The sequence below is a fragment of the Zalophus californianus genome, chromosome 9 (genome assembly GCF_009762305.2).
Source record: "Zalophus californianus isolate mZalCal1 chromosome 9, mZalCal1.pri.v2, whole genome shotgun sequence".
NCBI lineage: Eukaryota > Metazoa > Chordata > Mammalia > Carnivora > Otariidae > Zalophus > Zalophus californianus.
This window is the reverse complement of record NC_045603.1, coordinates 62,764,876-62,786,409: the sequence shown is the minus strand read 5'-3', so window position 1 is coordinate 62,786,409 and position 21,534 is coordinate 62,764,876. Positions and strand designations below refer to the sequence as shown.

The window sequence follows — 21,534 nt, the reverse complement described above, 5'->3', positions numbered from 1 at the left end:
CGGGCGCAGGACTCCTCACGCGCATCGGTCCAACGAGTGGCCGCCAACGAGAACACCACCCACAGGCCACACGCATCCGGGCAACTGGGCCAGCCTCCCAGGCCTCCCGCCCCCACGCCCCTGGCTTCCTCCGCGTGCTTGGCCCTCCCGCGCCGCACGGCCACCCGCACACCTCATCTCCCAGGCCGTGCTCCACGGCCCAGGCCGGCGGCCACTGGCTGCCGCCATCTTGCCCAGCAGGAGTTCCCAAATGGGGCTGGGGCTCCTGAGCGCCGCGCTGCTGTTCGTGGGGAGCGTTCTCCCGGACTCCGGACTCGACTCACTTTCCGAAAGGACTGGGCACAGCTCCTGGCGGGAGCGGGCCGGTGCACCGGGGTGGCGGGAGGCCGGGCAAGGGAGGCGGAAGGCGCTCCAGGCCCTGGAGGAGGGAGCGGAGGCCGCAGAGGGCAGTATCCATTCATTCCTCTCTTTCAACAGCCTCCCTCCCGTGCGTGCTCCCCACTTCTGTAGTGTTTGAATTTGGCTCCCTCCTTTTCTGCTGTCCCAACTGCCTTTAAAATGTACAGACCTAGGCAGTCCGATTAATTATGATGGTGTAGTAGTCATTGTAGCAAAAATGCCATACGCTTGTGGAGCGCAGCTCTATATGCTCAAAACATTGAGGTGTGTCATTCCCATTTTAAAGATTAATAATTCAGTGGAATTCAGAGTTGAAAAGGCTGGTAGGTGATCTTGTCCTACTACACTTGAGAAAAATTCACCCGGCAAGTCAAATGGCGAATATTAGAACTTGTAGCTCTTGATTCACCAGTCCCAGGCTCTTTAATTGCCATTTTGCATGGGCAACAACGTGATACCTGGTCAGAGAAACTTACCTCATTTTTATTTTGGGGGGAAATAGAGTTTTAAAATTAACAAACTGTGTTGATTTAATGCCTTTCTATTTGTAGTGATCATTTAAGGCATGTTTGTCTTAACTCTCCTTTAAGATTTTTTTTTTTCCAAAATATGGGCATGCCTTAGGTATACAGATTGCTCTATCTGTTTTTTAAATAGGAATCTAAAAGATTATATTAGTATGTTAAGATTATGAATACATATCATTAGATGTTCAGTACAAATAATATGATTTTTATTTTTAGATTGTGGGACAGCACCACTTGCAGATGTATTGGAAGGGTCTCGGATAATAGGGGGCACAACAGCTCAAACTGGCGCGTGGCCATGGGTAGTTAGCCTGCAGATTCAATCAGGCAAAATTCTGGCTCATATATGTGGGGGAAGCTTAGTGAAAAATAAGTGGGTCCTCACAGCTGCCCACTGCACTAAGGACACTAGGTATGTATTCAGAACACAACTCCTATTTTATTCTCTTCGGGGATATTTTGAAGTAGTAGAGGACCATTTGATTTCAGCCATGTTCAGTTAAGCTGTGTGTTTACAAGTAGCCATAATGCTTTACACTAGCACGCTGTTTGTTGAAATGAATCCTGTAAATCAGAGGTCAACATACTCTCTGTAAAGATAGTAAAAATGTTAAGGACTTTGTCACAACAACTCAACCCTGCCACTATAGAACCAAAGTGGCCATAGACAATACAATTGAATAAGTGTGCTGTGATCCAATAAAATTTTATGAACACAGAAATTTGAACAAAATACTTTTTTTTTCCAGCCATCTAAGAGTATAAAAAACTTTTTTTTTTTTTTTGCTCATGGGCTATACAAAAATAGGGGACAGGTCAGATTTGGCCTTTGGGTTGGAATTTGTCAGACTGCTTTAAATAATAATGATTTCTTTAACTTTTAAAATTATTATATTGTAACCATGTGTTTTTCTTTCTCACCATTGGATCATGAGTGTTTTTTTTTTTTAAGAATTTATTTATTTGAGGGGCACCTGGGTGGCTCAGTCGTTAAGCGTCTGCCTTCAGCTCAGGTCATGGTCCCAGAGTCCTGGGATCGAGCCCCGCATCGGGCTCTCTGATCGGTGGAGAGCCTGCTTCTCCCTCTCCCACTCCCCCTGCCTGTGTTCCCTCCCTCGCTGTGTCTCTCTGTCAAGTAAATAAAAATAAAATCTTAAAAAAAAAAAGAATTTATTTATTTGAGAGAGAGAGAGAGAAAGAGCATGAGTGGAGGGAGGGGCAGAGGGAGAGGTGGGCAGACTCCCTGCTGAGCAGGGAGCTGGATGCAGGGCTTGATCCCAGGACCCCAAGATCCCAAGATCATGACCTGAGCTAAAGGCAGACGCTTAACTGACTGAGCCACCCAGGCGCCCCTGGATCATTAGTTTTTAAAGACAAGGGCTACATATTTTATTTTGTATTCCTTGGACTAATATAGGACTTGGCCTACTTAATAGAAGACATAATAAATGTTTACAGATTCTGTGGATGATGTCAGTCTTAGAGAAATAGGATTTACCACAGTTAGAATAGAACTTTATGACCCTCCTAACCATTTAATATGAAGCTCTAAGAAAAATCCTTTGGGAAACCATGGTACCTGTCTTTAATTTTTAAGAGAACAAGCTCTCTTGGAGAAGAATGAAAAGTCTTTAAGGGGAACTAACAACTTCAGTATTCAACTGAGGGTGGGTGCCTGGGTGGCTCAGTCGTTAAGTGTCTGCCTTCCGCTCACGTCATGATCTCAGGGTCCTGGGATCGAGTCCCACATTGGGCTTCCTGCTCAGCGGGAAGCCTGCTTCTCCCTCTCCCACTCCCCCTGCTTGTGTTCCCTCTCTTGTTGTCTCTCTGTCAAATAAATAAATAAAATCTTTAAAAAAAAAATTCAATCGGCAACTGGCCTGATGGAGTACATAAGGTTTTAGTCTGTATACTACATTTTTTAAAGTAAGCTCTTCACCCAACATGGGGCTTGAACTCATGACCCTGAGACCAAGAGCCTCATGCTCTACCAACTGTGCAAGCCAAGTGCCCCTGTATACATTTTTCAAACATGCATTTCAGTTCCATAAACTGACATTCTGAGGAATAGAGGTAGAAAAATAGTAAGATACTAAGGTATAAACCAAGGGTATAGAAAGAGATCTAGGAGACAAGTTTCAGAGTTAGGAATCAATTCTGTTCTTTCAGGGTGTTTTACAATGCTTGTATAGCATGCTGTTTTTTATTTTATTATTTTATTTTTTTTGGTAGAATCCATACCAACCTGGGACTTGAACTCATGACCCCAGGATCAAGAGTCCCACGCTCCACTGACTGAGCTAGCCAGGCACCCTTAACATGCTATCTTTATTTTATTTTTTATTTATTTTTTTATTTTTTTAAGATTTATTTATTTGAGAGAGTGAGAATGAGAGAGAGAGAGTACATGAGAGGGGGGAGGGTGACGGGGAGAAGCAGGCTCCCCGCTGAGCGGGGAGCCCGATGCGGGACTCGATCCCCGGGATCATGACCTGAGCCGAAGGCAGTCGCTTAACCAACTGAGCCACCCAGGCGCCCTATCTTTATTTTATTTTAAGATTTTATTTATTTATTTGAGAGAGAGCACAGAGGTATAAATAGACTGCCCGCTGAGCAAGGAGCCTGGTGCGGGACTCAATCCCAGGACCCTGGGATCATGACCTCAGCCGAAGGCGGACGCTTAACCGACTGAGCCGCTCAGGTGTCCCAGACTTAAGCATTCTTATGTACCTTGCTCATGGCTGGAGAGCAACAAAGTCAGGGATCAAATCCAGGTTTGCCAGAATGAAAACCCACACATATAACTACAACTATACCATAGGGCTCTCCACTGGAAACATCTCTTCTGATGATGGACTGCTACCTTGGGAAGAATATCATTTCATTTTCGGACAGCTTTAATGCTTAGGAAGCTTTTCTTATGTTGAAATAAGTGTCTTGGTTTTTTTTTGTCTGCTCTCAAGCCAGATATATATATGTAACCCAATTCCTCTTCCAAGCATTTGAAGATCATGTCATATTCCACTTAACATTTCTCAAGACTGAATCTTATTAATGTTTTACTCCTTTACTCAGCATTTACTGAACGTATGTTATATGCTAGGGACTGGTCTAGGTGCTGAAGCAGTAGACAGTACGGAGGCATATTCTCTACTTTTCAGAAGCATCCTGTCAGAGGACTAACTTTGCCATATTCTGTTCCAGTCCCCCTCATTTCTTAAACCTTGCACTATCAACTATCCCTTTTTCCTTCTTAGAACAACCATTTATCAAAGACTTGCTCTGAGATTAGGTACTAAGGACATTACATATAATTCTGTGTAAAAAAAAAAAAAAAAAAAAAAAAGCCCTGCGGTGCTGGGTGGCTCAGTCGGTTAAGCGTCTGCCTTCAGCTCTGGTCATGATTCCCAGGGTCCTGGGATCGAGCCCCGCTTTGGGCTCACTACTCAGCAGTGCATCTATTTCTCCTTCTCCTTCCACCCCTCCACCTCACTCTCTCTCAAATAAATAAAATCCCTAAAAACAAAAAAAAAACCCTCCCAGTAACTCTCTGAGTAACTATTATCTGAGATCTCTCTCTGAGATAGCTATTATCATCTCTGTTTTACACTTGAGGAATCCAGAGATGAGGGAGATTTGGTAACTTGCCCAAGATCACACTGCTGTTCAATAGCAGCCCCCTGATCTAAACCTGGTGCTTCAACCTATGCTGTTGTATTGTACCTCACTGTCTCTACTATTTTTCAGTCTTCTCTCTGGTTTCTGCCCTACCACCTATCCTCTTGCCTCATCATCTGTGCTCTCCTAGAGATGTCTCACCTACTTCTGTTTCAGTAAGCACCGTGTGCTGGAAACTCCCAAGTCTCTCCAGCTGAGTCATATTTCTAGCTCCCTACTATACATTTTTTTTTAAAGATTTTATTTATTTATTTGACAGAGAGAGACACAGCGAGCGAGGGAACACAAGCAGGGGGAGTGGGAGAGGGAGAAGCAGGCTTCCCGCCGAGCAGGGAGCCCGATGTGGGGCTCGATCCCAGGACCCTGGGATCATGACCTGAGCCGAAGGCAGATGCTTAGTGACTGAGCCACCCAGGCACCCCCCACTATACATTTATACTAGAGTCACAGTCTCAACAAGTTGGAAAATGTATTCAAAAATCTTTCCTCTAATCCTGTTCATTCTCTATTCTTTCAGATAACGGCATCACCAACAGCTCCGTTACCCAGGGAATTAGCTCTCTCTGTGCAGTATCTCTTAAATTTTTTCTTCTCCCAATGCTCCACACTGATTGGAAAAACTTACACTTACACTATTACACTTACACTATCATAACTATTCTAATGAGTATGAAGTGGTATCTCACTGTGGTTTTGATTTGCAATTCTCTAATGACTAGTGATGTTAAGCATTTTCCATGGCCTTATTGGCCATCTGTGTATCTTCTCTGAAGAAATATCTATTTAAATCCTTTGCCCATTTTTAACTGGGATTTTTGTTGAGATATAGGAATGCTTTTAATATTCTTGATACCAATCCCTTATCAAATATGTAATCTGAAAATATTTTCTCTCATTCTGTGGGTTGTCTTTTCACTCTCTTTGATAATGTCATTTGATGCACAAAAGTTTTTAATTTTGAAGAAGTCCAATTTATTTATTTATTTATTTAATTTTTGGTTACCTGTGTTTTTGGTGTCATATCCAAGAAATCATTGCCAAATCCAATATCATGAAGGTTTTCTCCTGTGTTTTCCTCTAAGAGTTTTTTGTTTACTTTTTTTAAAAAAGATTTTATTTATTTATTTGTCAGAGAGAGAGAGAGAGAGAGAGAACGCAAGCAGGGGGAGTGACAGGCAGAGGGAGAAGCAGACTCCCTGCCTAGCAAGGAGCATGATGTGGGAATTGATCCCAGGACCCTGGGATCATGACCTGAGCCAAAGGCAGATGTTTAACTTCCTGAGCCACCCAGCTTCCCTTGTTTTACTTTTATATTTAGACCTTTACCTATTTTAATTTTTGCATATGGTGTAAAGTAAATGTTCAACTTCATTCTTTTGCATGTACATATACAATTTTGCCAGCACAATTTGTTGAAATAGGCTGTCCTTTCCCCACTGAATTGTCTTGACACTTCTGTTGAAAATCACTTGAGCCCATATGCAAGGGTGTATTTCTGAGCTCTCTATCCTGTTCCATTGGGAGGGGGTGTATCTGCCAGTACTATACTGTTTTGATTACTATAACTTTGCTGTAGTTTGTCTGGAAATGTAAGTCCCCCAACTATATTCTTCTTTTTCAAGATTATTTTGGCTATTTGGAGTCCCTTGACATTCTGTATGAATTTAGGATGGGTTTTTCTATTTCTTCAGAAAATATCATTGAGATTTTTATAGGGATTGCATTGAATCTGTAGATCGCCTTGGGTAGTATTGTCATCTTAACAATATTAAGCTTTCCAATCCATGAACTTGGGATGTCTTTCCATTTATTCATGTCCTCTTTAATTTCAGCAATGTTTTGCAGTGTTCAGTGTGTATAGCCTGTTTTTTAATCTTATGGTCTGATATAAATTAAAGTAAATAAGGAATATAAGTTGAATAAGTTTGGAAAAGAAAAGAAAGATCATTATTTCAAAGTAGCTTAAAGCAGTGATTTCTTTGTATACAAAATAGAACTAGGGCTTTAAAATTTTTTTGTAAACTTTCTAGAGGTCACCTAATCTACTTTTAAGATAGCTAAATGTCTTGTATTTCCTTAGGAGAAATTCTAGGAAGTAGAATTGCAGAGTAAAATACAGTGCAACTTGGGGTGCCTTGGTGGCTCAGTCGGTTGAGTGTCCAACTCTTGGTTTTGGCTTGGGTCATGATCTCAGGGTCCTGGGATTGAGCCCCCAGTTGGGCTCTGAGCTCAGCAGAGAGTTTGCTAGCAATTCTCTCACTCCCTCTCTCCCTGCCCCTCCCCCCATGCTCACTCTCTCTCAGATAAATAAATCTTTAAAAAAAAAATACAATGCAACTTTTATAGACTATTGATACACGCTGCCAAGGTACCTAAAGTTTACACTTCCCACATGAATAAGAGTTCCTTTGTTTTTGTGACTGTTGTTTGTCCTGAGCATTATCATCAAACACACACACACACACACACACACACACACACACACACACACACACACACTCATAAACTTTGCCAATTTGAAGAATGAAAAGGAATTTCAGCATTTGTAAACAATGTAAAAAGTAAAAGGTCCTCCTTCCCAATCCAATTCCAAATGTAACAACTATTAAATGCTTAAGGTTTTAATTGTTGATTTTGACCCACAAAGGATTTTTTAGTTTGGTTTTTTACTTGTTCTTTTTTTTTTTTTAAGATTGTCAAGACCCATTAGTTGCTTCCTGTTTTATATCAATGCTATCATTGCTATGTATTCATCTCCATTTTCTTTCTGGTTTAATTTTTATAATTCTCATGCTAATTTAATATCCAAATGCTTCATTCTAAAACCTCAAAATTTACAAAAGTAAAGGGAATAGTTTAGTGAACGCCCATATGCCTATTACCCAGCTTCAAATTATCAGCTCATGCCTGATCTTATTTCATCGTTATCCTCACCAACTCCTTCCTTCAATTATTTTGAAGCAAATCTCAGACATACCACTTTATGTATCTTTAAAAGTAAAGACTTTAAAGATTTTGTACTAAAATTTTTTTTACATTTAACATTTAATCAATTTCAATTTTATTTTACTGTTTAGTGCTTTTCAGAGATTTAATTTTATTTCACTTTTCAAACTAGTTAGTTAGCTAGGTGTCCCAATACCATTTATCAAATCATTCATTCTTTTGTCCACTGGCAAGAAGTGCTACCTTAATCATATATTAGAATCTCATGTACTTGAACCTGGTCTTGGACCCTCTGTCCCACTGATCTTTTTCTCCATCATGATATTTTGGTTTTTATTTGATGTGACTTCATGTACATGAAAGTAGGATTAAATTTTTGTTATTAATCTAACATGAGAAAAACAAAAACTAGGAGATTAAGAATATTTACTTAGTTAAATAACATGTTTATAATAACATTTATTCTCTTTCAGAGATCCTTTAATGTGGAGAGTTGTGATTGGAACTAATAGTATAAAAGGGCATCATCCACACTCCAAGAAGATGAAAGTTAAAGCAATCATTATCCATCCAGACTTCAATTTGGAAACTTATGTAAATGATATTGCACTATTTCATTTAAAAAAAGCAGTGAGGTATACTGACTATATTCAGCCTATTTGTCTGCCTTTTGATGTTTTCCAAAAACTGGACCAAAACACAAAGTGTTTTATAAGTGGCTGGGGAAGAACAGAAGAAGGAGGTAATTATAGTTTGAATTTTATTTATACATTTTTCCTGGTTATTGGAGAGGGTGAACCCTTTTATATATTCATCTCTTTATATCATGAATTTGAGCAATAGGTCTTTATAAACCATTAAAAAAGAAATGGTTTTTCTTGTATTTTTTTCTTCCTTGTAGGAAGGAGAAAATTATAAAAAAAAAAAAGAAAGAAAGGAAGAAAGAGAAAATTATCTTCCAAAGCAGAAATAGAAACTTTCCTCTGGTTATGCAGGCTAAAACACTTGAACCTCTAAACATTCTCAGAGAGAATGATGATTCTAAGTGTTTTTGTAGTTTCTGAGATTCATAGGTGATAGAGCCAGCTCTGTAAGAGGATTGCTTATCATAAATAATAAGCTTCTGGCTGTAAGGAATCAAATTTAGTGTCCTTTTAATTTAATACCCTGTTTAATATCAAATAGGTTGAGTGCCATGTATTTTCTTTAGTTGTACAAATGAGCACTAATTATTGATTGGTTGAACTATTATGAACTATCAACAAATAAATGTAAAAAATAGTCTCTGCCTTTGGTTCTAAAAATAGTTACCATTTGGGAGCATTTACCATGTTTTAGGTCCTTTTCTAAATATACTCTTTTATCTTATCTTCAAAATATTCCTACTAGGAAGTTTATGTCATTATTCCTATTTAACAGACCAGGAATTGTGGATCTTAGAGGTTGAGAAGCTAGAACACACAAATCTAGGTCTTTATTTCTACAGCCTGAATGTCGAAGTACTGCATTAAGTACAAACTGTTCTTGATGGAATCAAAATCTAGTGAGATCAAGTGCTGAGACTCTTTTTTCTATTCCCTACAGAAATTAGCCATTTAAATATGTGTAGAGGGGTGCCTGCGTGGCTCAGTTGATTGGGCATCCAACTCTTTTGGTTCAGGTCATGATCTCAGGGTCCTGGGATGGAGCCCCGCATCTGTCTCCCCTCTGGGATTCTCTCTCTCTCTCTCTCTCTCTCTCTCTCTCCCCCCCTCTGACCCTCCCTCTCCTCTCTCTAGGATGGATGAACAAATCTTTGGAAAAAAAAATATGTTTAGATTAGGGGCACCTGGCTGGCTCAGTCCGAAGAGCACGCAACTCTTGATCTTGGGGTTGTGAAATTCGAGACCCACGTTGGGTGTAGAGATTACATACATATATACATACACTTTTAAAAAACCAACTTTTAAAATAATTAAATAAGTGTAGATTATTTAGATATGATACAGATAAATGTGTGAAAGATCTGTGAATTATTACTTTTCTTTTTTTCCTCTGTGCATACCATTTAAACAAGTTAAGAAAGCAACATGTGTAGGGAAAAGAGTATGGACTTTAGAATCACAGACCTAAGTCTGAATCTCAGCCCTGCAACATACTTAACTGCACTTAACGACTGAGCCACCCAGGCACCCCAAGTTATTGACCCTTTAACAACAATTAGGACAACAATGATCAGAGTAGCTTCCATTTATTCAGGGCTAGGTACTTAATAAAATGCTAAGCACCTTAATGAATTTCTCATTTAATGCCCCCAGTAACACTATGAGAAGTACTATGACATGGATAAATAAACACATTTAAAGAGGTTAAGTGAGGGATGCCTGGGTGGCTCAGTTGGTTAAGCGTCTGCCTTTAGCTCAGGTCATGATCCCAGGGTCCTGGAATTAAGTCCCGCATCGGGCTCCCTGCTCAGCTAGTAAATAAAATCTCCTTGCTCTGACAAGTAAATAAAATCTTTAAAAATAAATAAATAAATAAAATAAAGAGGTTAAGTAAGCTGCCCTAAATTACACAGCTAAGTGAAGAGTAAAAATTCAATCCCAGGTTGGCCTGCCTCAAACTCACGTTTCCACTATATTATATCATCTTTCACACTGTCATACATTCATGATCTGTAAGATGAGCGCAGTAATACTCGTCAGAGAGCTGTTCATTTTTTTTTAAAGATTTTATTTATTTGACTGAGAGAGGGAACACAAGCAGAGGGAGTGGGAGTGGGAGAGGGAGAAGCAGGCTTCCTGCGGGGCAGGGAGCCCGATGCGGGGCTCGATCCCGATACCCTGGGATCATGACCTGAGCCTAAGGCAGACGCTTACCAGCTGAGCCACCCAGGCGCCCCTGTCAGAGCTCTAAGGATTAAGGTGGCTCTCCAGCAACATGCACACACCAACCTTCCCAGTGAAAACTAATTTTTTTTAAAGATTTTTTTTTTTTATCTGTCAGAGAGAGCACCCGAGCAGGGGGAGCGGCAGGCAGAGGGAGAAGCAAGCTCCCCAATAAGCAGAGAGCCCGACGCAGGGCTCCATCCCAGGACTCTGGGATCATGACCTGAGTCGAAGACAGACGCTTAACTGACTGAGCCACCCAGGCGCCCCCCAGTGAAAACTATTAAGTGAGAAAATACATAGGTCAAGGACTGAGTGTGAAGATGGGAACTTAGGTAACTGAAGCACTGAAGTTGGCTTTTATCTTGAGGGTATTTGCCAGTGTTAACATTGCATATGAATTTCTGTGGTCTCATGGGCCTTGAGAGGGTTGAAGAACAAAGCCTGCTCAAGTGTGTGGGTGGAGATTCTCATAAAGCTGGAGCCAGAGAGCTATACTCCCAGCCTATAGTTCATCTATACATAGTTCACTTTATGATATAGGCAGTTTGAAAATAAAAAGATGGGAAAAGATGTATCATGGTAACATTCATCAAAAGAGAACTGGAATAGAAAAAAGAAAAGAAAGCAGGAATGGCTACATTAATATCAGATAAAGTAGATTTAAGAGCAAATAAAACTATTAGGGAACATAACAATGATATAAAGGTAAATCCAGGGCGCCTGGGTGGCTCAGTTGGTTAAGCGACTGCCTTCGGCTCAGGTCATGATCCTGGCGTCCCGGGATCGGGTCCCATATCGGGCTCCCTGCTCAGCTGGGAGTCTGCTTCTCCCTCTGACCTTCCCCTCTCTCGTGCTCTCTCTCTCAAATAAATCTTTTTTAAAAAAAAGATTTTATTTATTTATTTGAGAGGGAGAGAGTGAGAGAGAGCATGAGAGGGGAGAGGGTCAGAGGGAGAAGCAGACCCCCCACCGAGTGGGGAGCTGGATACGGGACTCGATCCCAGGACTCCAGGATCATGACCTGAGCCGAAGGCAGTCGCTTAACCAACTGAGCCACCAGGCGCCCCTCAAATAAATAAAAATCTTAAAAAAAAAGGTAAATCCACAAAAGAGACATAGCAATCCTAAATGTGTATGCACCAAACACCAGAGATAGTTTTTTTCTTTTTTCTTTTTTCTTTTTCCTTTTTCCTTTTCTTTCTTTCTTTCTCTTTCTTTCCTTTTCTTTTCTTTCTTTTCTTTTTCTTTCTTTCTTTCTTTCTTTCTTTCTTTCTTTCTTTCTCTTTCTTTCTTTCTTCCTTTCTTTCTCTTTCTTTCCTTTTCTTTTCTTTCTTTCTTTCTTTCGATCTATTTTAGAGAGAGATTGTGCACACGTGAGTGGGGGTGGGGCAAAGAGGGAGAGAGAGAGAATCCCAAGCAGACTTTGCACTGAGCTCTGAGCCTGACACAGCGCTCAGTCCCAGGACCCTGAGATCATGACCTGAGCTGAAACCAAGAGTTGGACGCTTAACCAACTGTGACACCCAGGCGCCCCCAGAGATATAGTTTCTTAAAAACACACACGTGTACATACATTTATGATATTACCCAGCAATCGCACTCCTGGGCATTTATCCTAGAGAAATGAAAACATATTTCCACACAAAAACCTCAGCTCACAACCCTGAGATCAAGCCCTATGTCAGGGTGGGTAGAAGCCAGGAATACTGTTCATCTTCCTTCAATACACAGGGTAGTGCTCTCACCCTCCACAACAAAGAATTATCTGGCCTACAATGTCAATATTTCTGAGATTGGGAAACCTGGGAATACAACAAAATAGTATATAATTCATGGAATTAAAAAAAAGATACTTAAATATTGGGGGAAAAGCTGTATTTCAGAATGGGTGATTAGAGTTAAAGTGATCTCAGATCTGTGTATTATTCAGAAGTGTTAAGATACTGATTAACATTAGATTTAAGCATGAATGGTCAAATTTGAATAATAGAAATAGGGGATATAACTTGGAATGGAATAAGAAACATATGGAATAAGAAAATAAAGACAAAATCTTAATAAAAAATCAAGAAAGGAGAAATAAGCTTAGGAAAAGTTAGAAAAATAGAAAGTATAAAATAAGACTGTAGAAACAAGCCCAAATATATCCATAATCACAATAAAGGTTAATGAACCAAACCACTAATTAACAGACAGAAAATCACATTAGGGAGTAGGAAATCCAGCTTACCTAGAGGGATACCTAGAATGTAAGGAAATGGAAGGACTGAAGTAAAACAATAGTAAAGAAATATATCAAGTAAGTTAAAATTAAAAGAAAGCTAGTATCACTATGCAAATTGCAGACAAAATAGACTTTAAGACAAAAGGATAAAAAAAGATCATTTTTATTTAGAAAAGTTTCAACTCACCAAGAAGATAGAACAATTCTAGACTTCTGAGCCTGATAAAAAGGACCCAGATAATATTAAGGAAAAATAGAATTATACAGCAAATGTTATAACTCCTCTATGATTGTAGAGAATTTAATGCAACTCTCTTTTTATTGTTAGCATATCAAACGGATAAAAACTTAGTAAAGATTTGGAATATTTGAACAACGTAATTAGCCAGCTTGATTTAATAGCCAAATCAGTACACTCAAAAATTCAGAGGCTTTTATTTTTTCAAGTGCAGGTGGAATCTTTATAAAAATTGATCACTTGGGGCACCTGGGTGGCTCAGTTGGTTAAGCATCCAACTCCTGGTTTTCGGCTCAGGTCATAATCCCACGGGTTATGAGATCAAGGCCTGAGTTAAGCTCCGCACTCAGCAGGGAGTCCGCTGGAGACTCTCTCCCTCTGCCCCCCCACCAACTTGCATGGCACACACTCTCTCTCAAATAAATAAATCTTAAAAAAAAAAAAACTGACCACTTATTAGAGGCCATAAAGCAAAACTCCAGGTTCAAAGATAGGTCATGTACAAACTGTGAACTCTGATGATGCTTGATTTACAGAAGGGATGGGCATTTTGGCTGTGACGGCCTATGGGGAGGCTGGCCAATCCTCTCCCCCAATAAATATAAACTGACCAAGTCGTCAAAAGCGATCATTTCAGGGTCCTGGGAATCAGCCAAAGTACACAACAAATTGAGGAATATTTATCATAAACAGCTAGAAATTTGGGTAAAATGAGGAATCTGCAGCTTCCTTGCCTGTGGGGGCTCCCAACTCCTCTCTCAGATCAGTCAGTACGGTACTTTTAGCAAGGCCGTGAAGAACAGAACCTCGTTGCCAGAGGAGGTGAACTCTGTTTGGAAGAGCAGCTGAAAATCCAGGCTAGCAGTTGTCAATAAAAGTATTGGACTCAGCAGCAAGAGACAAATGGGGAAAATCCACAGCTCTACTGGCCTGGGATTATAGTCCTAGATAAGACAGTCAGAAACTTGACAGAAAAATCCCCAAAATGAGAGAGCTATAGAATGGCTGAATACGCTCTCCAAACATTCTTGGCACTAGATTTTAGTGCAGTAACGCTAGAAAAAGATGCAAAAACACATATGACTTAGGTAATAACAAAACACTCATCATTCACAGGTGATGTGACTATTTACAATAAAGAATCTATAATACATTGGAATTAAGAGAGCCTAGTAAAATGCCCAGATATAAAACCAAAATACGAAAATCTATTTCATTTTTATACACTATCAATAGTTAGGAAATGTAACTTTCAAAGTTAACAGATGTCACACCCACAAGGATGTCTATAATCAAAAGTTAGGAACAAGTGTTGACAAGGATGTGGAGAAATTGGAACCCTTATGCATTGCTGGTGGGAATATAAAATGGCACGGGTGTTTTGGAATACAGTTTGGTAGTTCCTCAAAAATTAAATCTGTAGTTACCATATGACTCAGAAATTCCACTCCTAGGTATATGCCCAAGAGAAATGAAAATAAAAGTCCACACAAAAACCTGTACTCAAATGCTCATAGCAGTGTTATTCAAAATAGAAAAAAAAAATCTAAAGATCCATCAACTGATAAATGGATAAACAAAATGTGGTATATTCATACAATGGAATTTTATCTAGCCGTTAAAAGGAATGAAGCACTAATACATGCTACAACATTATGCTAAGGGAAATAAGCTCTACCTAACAGCCCACATTATTGCATGATCCCATTTATATGATGAAATGTCCAGAATGGGCAAATCTTAGAGACAGAAAGTAATTTAAAGGAATTAAACTATAAACAATGAAATTAAACTATAAGCCAATAACAGAAACCAATAAACTATAAACTAATAACCAATAACTGGAAAATTCAATAATACTTGGAGATTAAACATGAACTGGTTAATAGTATTGTACCAGTGTTAAATTTTCTGATCTTGATAAATGTACTATGAAGAAAATGTCCCTGTTCTTAAGAAATATACACTACGGGGTGCCTGGGTGGCTCAGTCGTTAGGCGTCTGCCTTCGGCTCGGGTCATGATCCCAGGGTCCTGGAATCGAGCCCCGCATCGGGCTCCCTACTCTGCGGGGAGCCTGCTTCTCCCTCTCCCACTCCCCCTGCTCGTGTTCCCTCTCTCGCTGTCTCTCTGTCAATAAATAGATAAAATCTTTAAAAAAAAAAGAAATATAAAGTATTTAAGGATATAGGAGTACAGTGTCTGCCATTCACTCTCAAATGATTCAGAAAAATTTACACACACAGAGTACAAATGATAATGCAAGTGTGACAAAAAGTCAGCAACTGCTGAATTTGAGTAAGAGGTATTTTACAGTTCCTTGTACTATTCCTGCTACTTCTCTATAATTTTGAAATTTTATCTAAATAAAAAGTTGCCAAAATAATTACAGAATTAAAAAAAAAATAAAGTGAGGGGCGCCTGGGTGGCTCAGTCGTTAAGCGTCTGCCTTTGGCTCAGGTCATGATCCCAGGGTCCTGGGATCGAGCCCCGCATCGGGCTCCCTGCTGCGCGGGAAGCCTGCTTCTCCCTCTCCCACTCCCCCTGCTTGTGTTCCCTCTCTCTCTGTGTCTCTCTCTGTCAAAAAATAAATAAAATCTTTAAAAAAATTTTTTTTAAATAAAAAAAATAAAGTGAACAGGGGCACCTGAATGGCTCAGTCAGTTAAGCATCTGACTCGATTTTGGTTCAGGTTATGATCTCAGGGTCGTGAGACTGAGCCCAGATCAGGCTCCATGCTCAGCAGGGAGTCTGCTTGAGGTTCTCTCTCTCCCTCTCCCTCTGTCTCTCCCCCTGCCCCCTCTAAAATAAATAAATAAATAAATAAATCTTTTTAAAAAACAGTAAAGAGATGAAACAAAAATACAAAAGAATCTATAGGAGGTGGGCACATAGTTGTTTACTGAGAAATTCTTTCATCTTTGCCTTATGTTTGAAATTTTTCATAACAAAATGTTGGAGAAGAAAGTTAACAGAAATTAACATTTACAATAATACCAAACTGATTAGGTAGCAAAAAACACATCTAACAAAAGGTTGCAGGCCTTTTATGGAAGAGATCCTAAAACATTTTTAAGACGTTAGAATACCTAAGTAAATGGAATGGTATACTTTATGCTTGAATAGGACAACTCAGTGTCATAAAGATGTCAATTCTATCTGAAAAAACTGAAAACAAAACAGAACAAAAACAAAAACAGGGAATGATAAGCCCTAACATGAGTTTTGAGATAGTTAAAAAGCTCATTCTAAAAGACCCAAGAATAGCCAAGACACTCCTCCAGAAGAAAAATATGTTAGAGGAGTTGCCATCCAGAAATTAAAGTTTATTTTAAATCTATAGTAATTAGTCTCTGTTATATTTGTGCAAGGATATTCTAAGTGACCAGGCGAACAGAATAGAAAACCAGACATCTATTTCTCAGCTCTCTGTCTTATTCACTTTGAAAATCTCTAGTTATTTTTAATAGTCTTGCACTAATACCATACTGGTATTAGTATTGTTTAGACTCATAAATTGGGTGGTAGGTTCACAGGTGTTCATTTCATTATTATATTCTATAACTTATATGTTACAAATATTCTTTTATATGCTGCCAGTATTACTTTAATTATTTTTAAATAAAGCGCAGAAATGTGGCTGGCCTCTAAGAAGGCTCTATCTAGGAATCTGAACATCATTAGGACATATTTCATTTCTATTTCCTGTGCCTATTCTTTCTGCATTTGGACTATTTTCTCAGGCTGCTGTTGTCATAAAGTTCAAATTTGGCTGCAGCTGCTTTGAACTTACAACTAAGCAGTCATGTGACTACAGTGAACAAGGTTTTCCTCTGGCAGTTCCAGTTAAAATGGTGCTAGAGAAGCATTCCAATTGGCTAGACTTACACTTAATACGATACGATACGATACGATACGATACGATACGATACGATACGATACATACTCCCAGACCAATCAGTGTTCTAGGAGAATGGAATTCTAGGAATGGAACAGTTAAGTCATCCACCCACCTACAGCCAAGGGGACAATGGGGAAGGATGCAGGGCACACAAAATTCTCAGCTACCACATGTGGCAACTGCAACTCTGAGGCTGCTAAGATCAGATGCTGCTGTTACAGAAGCTTTTCTACGGATAAATCTTAGAACAATCTGTCCTTCAGTAGTTCCTGAAGTGTTGCCCTGTATTTTCCTCTCTTCAGTAGCAAAGAACCACTTATGTTCAGGAATTAGCAGAGAAGTGAAGGGAGTATATGAATTAAAAATCTGTTTTATTTTCATGTAGACCATCCTTCAAAACTTAGCGTTCTCAGAAAATTTAATAAAAAATTATTCACAACTTAGAACCTAAGATTGATCTCAGCATTTACCTCCTTGGCCCTTGACAATTTTTATATAGCTTTATTTTGTAAGAAGTGTAGATGCTTGGGGCGCCTGGGGGGTACAGTTGGCTGGGCGCCCTACTCTTGGTTTCCACTGGGGTTGTGATCACAGGGCTGTGAGAATGCGCCCCACAGGGGCTCTGAGCTCAGCGGAGCGTGTGCTTGAGACTCTCTCTCCTTCTCCCTCTGCCCCTCCCCGCTCCAAGTAAGTAAGTGAACCTTAAAAAAAAAGTGTAGATCCTTTTGAGAGACCTTCAAGAAACAGAGGAAAGCAAAGATAACAAAAATAACCTGAAATTCCAACTATCTAGAGATAGTGGTCATTAATATTTGGCGACCATTCTTCCACAGTCTTTCTAGGCATATACATGTGTATATGGATACAGTTTTATGTAATTGTTGAGCCACTTGGGAAAGAAAACCTATTCAACACGAACATTTTATATTACTGTCAAAATGCCTGCTCTTCGAAATCATTTACTGGTATTTTTGTTGTTGTTAACAGGTAACGTGACAGATGTGTTACAGGAAGCAGAAGTGCATTATATCTCTCGAAAGATTTGCGACTCTGAGCAAAGTTATGGGAAAATTATTCCTAACACTTCATTTTGTGCAGGTGATGAAGATGGGATTTTTGATACTTGCAGGGTAAGACCAAATAATTTTCCTTTGAAATATTTTCTAAAGCTAGATGGAAACTTCAACAAGGTCTTTGATCACTTTCTGGTGAAGTCTTAATTATTAAGTTTATAAGTATTGCACTCTTTTTTCTCCTTTTTAACCATAGTCCGACAATCCAAATCCCCTTGCTTTCCTGATTCCTTGCTTTCATGGTCAAATTTAGACAAAATTTGCCTTGGATTTTTCTTTTTTTATTACTGCCTTTATTGAGGTATAATTTACATATATGCAATTCACTCTTATTTAGGGTGTACAACTCAATGGGTTTTTAGTATATTTACAGAGCAGTGCAACCATTATCATAATCTAATTTTGGAATACTTTTGTCAACCCAAAAAGAAGCCTCGACCCATTACAAATCACTCCCCATTCTCCTGCCACCTGCCCCTAGACCTGAGCAACCACTAATCCCTGTATATTTGACTATTCTGGAAATTTCATATGAATAGAATCATTCAATATGTAATCTTTTGTGACTGGCTCCTTTCACTTAACATAACGTTTCCAAGGTTCATCCATACTGTAGCATGTATTAATGCTTTATTCACTTTATTGCGGAATAATATTCCATTGTATGGATGTGCCTCATTTTATCCATTCATTATTTGATGGATATTTGAGCTATTTCCACTTTTTGACTATTATGAATAATGTTGCTATACACATTTGAGTATACATTTTTTATGTGTAGGTAGGTTTTTGTTTCTCTTGGAAATTCCACCTAGGACTGGAATTGCTGGGTCAATGTTTAATGTTTTCAAGAATTGCCGAACTCTATTCCAGAGTGGCTGCACTATTTTACATTCCCACCAGCAATATGAAGGCTCCAGTTTCTCCACATCCTTGCCTGCACTTGTTGTCTTTTTGATCACAGCCATCCTTGTGGGTATGAAGTGGTATTTTATTGTGGTTTTACTTTGTGTTTCCCTGGTGACTAATGATGTGGAGCATTTTTTCATGTAATTATTGGCCAGCCATTTGTAGATCTTCTTTGGATAAATGTCTATTCAGATCCTTTGCCCATTTTTAAATTGAGTTATTTATCTTATTATTGAGTCATAAGCCTTTTTTATATATTCTAGATACCAGTCCTTTACCAGATATATGGTTAGCAAATATTTTCTCCCATTCTGTGGTCTCTCTTTTCATTTCCCTAATGTCACCATTTGTAGCATAGAAGTTTTTTTTTTTTTAATTTTTATGAGGTCGATTTATCTATTTTTTTTGGTTTTGTCTCTTGTGCTGTTTGAATCTTTTTTCCCTTTTCTTCTCTACTTCTAAATATATCAGCACTTCACTCCCGAGCAGTACCCCATACTCTAACCTTGTTCTACTCATTCTGGTTTCTGTAATCCAGGGTTTATCTTTCCAGTGTCCTTTTCCTTAAAAATTTTGCTGACTAAAACAGTAGAGAATCTAATCTAACTGAATTGCACTCATAAGCAAAACATCCTCATTATCAAAAAATAACTATTCAATGCATACCTTACATAGAGAAACTCAAAACAACTTGGAAATACAGTCCTTAATCTTTAGGTTCTGAAAGCGTTATCTCAATGTCCTTGTTGTTTTCAGTGATTCCTTTAGTAATAGTGTTTTGGTGCATTGACAGTCTTGCAGAAACCAGGACAGACATCTGTGATTTGTAATAGAACTGAGAGCCTTAGCTCTTATTTAGGGTGTACAACTCAATGGGTTTTTAGTATATTTACAGAGCAGTGCAACCATTATCATAATCTAATTTTGGAATACTTTTGTCAACCCAAAAAGAAGCCTCGACCCATTACAAATCACTCCCCATTCTCCTGCCACCTGCCCCTAGACCTAAGCAACCACTAATCCCTGTATATTTGACTATTCTGGAAATTTCATATGAATAGAATCATTCAATATGTAATCTTTTGTGACTGGCTGTTTATATTTACTGGCTGTAAATATTCCTGTTACCCTGCGCCAGCCAAGGTTAACACTTAGAAAGATGCCACCTCTTTCGAGATGCCAGTTTACTCCTCTCCTCTAGTTAGCAAACCACACACACACACACCTTAAAGAATCCTTTATCCATCTTAAAGTTACACTTTTCACATACAGCATTAAGCGATAGAAGTATTCTATTGGTATTTACAGTATTTTGCATACTATTTCTTAAATTACATGTCTCCTGAGTAATTGTACTAAAAAATCCAAACAGGGCGCCTGGGTGGCTCAGTTGGTTAAGCGACTGCCTTCGGCTCAGGTCATGATCCTGGAGTCCCGGGATCGAGTCCCACATCGGGCTCCCTGCTCAGCAGGGAGTCTGCTTCTCCCTCTGACCCTCTTCCCTCTCGTGCTCTCTATCTCTCATTCTCTCTCTCTCAAATAAATAAATAAAATCTTTAAAAAAATAAATAAAAAATCCAAACAATGTGACTTATACAATTCTGGTTCAAAACAATGCAGATAGGAAGTTTATTCACCAGCTTTATGGCTCCTCTAAATATCGGGCCAGATGGAATGCCTCCTGTCTGAGTTGGAATATAAAACTGAAAATCTATGGATCTTTATAACTTGAAGGTATATTAAAAATGTGTATTTATATAAATATATGATCAATATGATTTATTTATTCCAGCTTTACTGTTGTTTAAAGACTACTAGAAGCAACTAACAGTATTTTGGGACTTTTTTAATAGGGTGATAGTGGTGGACCATTAATGTGCTACTTACCAGAACATAAACGATTTTTTGTAATGGGAATTACCAGTTATGGATATGGCTGTGGTCGAAAAAATTTTCCTGGTGTCTATTGTGGGCCATCCTTCTACCAAAAGTGGCTGACAGATCATCTCTACCAGGCAAGCAATAAAGGCATATTTAACATAAATATTCTACTTGGACAGGTCCTTCTAGCCTCAGGTTCTGTTGTCTTACTAGCAATTCCATAATGAAATTCTGAAGAATCTTTATTTTGCATTGTGTCCCTCTCCATGTTCTACATAATGAATATCATTTATTCTTCTGGCAAGTAATTGCCCACTTTACAGTTCTCATGTGAATATTTTTGGAACAAAAGGATTGTGACATATTAAATATGTGATTATAAATTTGGCACCAAATCACATGCTTCTTTAATGTATTTTGATTATTTTTTATGTTGTAATCATAATTTCACCTTTGGAATACTTTCCTAGAGTTTGTATAGAATTTTTAGTTATTAAATATATACCTTATGTATATAAATGCCAAATAATAAAGAGTTTATGATTAAAATGAAAGCCGTTCTTTTGTTAAATTAATCAAAACAATTTCCTTTTAAGTTAGATTTTATTTAAAGCCATTTACTTGATATATATTTTTTAATTATCATCTTGTTTCTGGTTCCAAAGTATACTCGGAGAAAGAGTATTTGCCTATTTTTAAAATTCTAATTGAAACCATTTTTAAAATATTAATACTTCCCTCCTTAGGCCAAAAAAGAATGATGGTTCAGACACCACCAAATAATTTACTTCTTATTTAAAAATTTATAATGTGGGCGCCTGGGTGGCTCAGATGGTTAAGCGTCTGCCTTCGGCTCAGGTCATGATCCCAGGGTCCTGGGATCGAGTCC

At 38.7% G+C, this 21,534-nt stretch overlaps 1 protein-coding gene across 1 annotated transcript; it reads left to right on the top strand.

Moving 5' to 3' along the window:
* The first annotated feature begins 231 nt into the window (after positions 1-231).
* TMPRSS12 (transmembrane serine protease 12) lies at positions 232-21,041 on the top strand. Its single transcript, XM_027595255.2, has 5 exons — positions 232-446; positions 1,143-1,338; positions 8,024-8,292; positions 17,770-17,912; positions 20,618-21,041. The coding sequence occupies exons 1-5, from the start codon at positions 251-253 to the stop codon at positions 20,867-20,869; spliced, it is 1,056 nt and encodes a 351-aa protein (XP_027451056.2). The 5' UTR covers positions 232-250; the 3' UTR covers positions 20,870-21,041.
* Positions 21,042-21,534: the final 493 nt, after the last annotated feature.

Bases quoted from the DNA above. Each gene is read 5' to 3' on its own strand.
- TMPRSS12 (XM_027595255.2), top strand. From the start codon at position 251: ATGGGGCTGGGGCTCCTGAGCGCCGCGCTGCTGTTCGTGGGGAGCGTT. The intron at 1,339-8,023 runs GTATGTATTCAG...ATTCTCTTTCAG, and splicing joins CACTGCACTAAGGACACTAG to AGATCCTTTAATGTGGAGAG. The intron at 8,293-17,769 runs GTAATTATAGTT...TGTTGTTAACAG, and splicing joins GGGAAGAACAGAAGAAGGAG to GTAACGTGACAGATGTGTTA.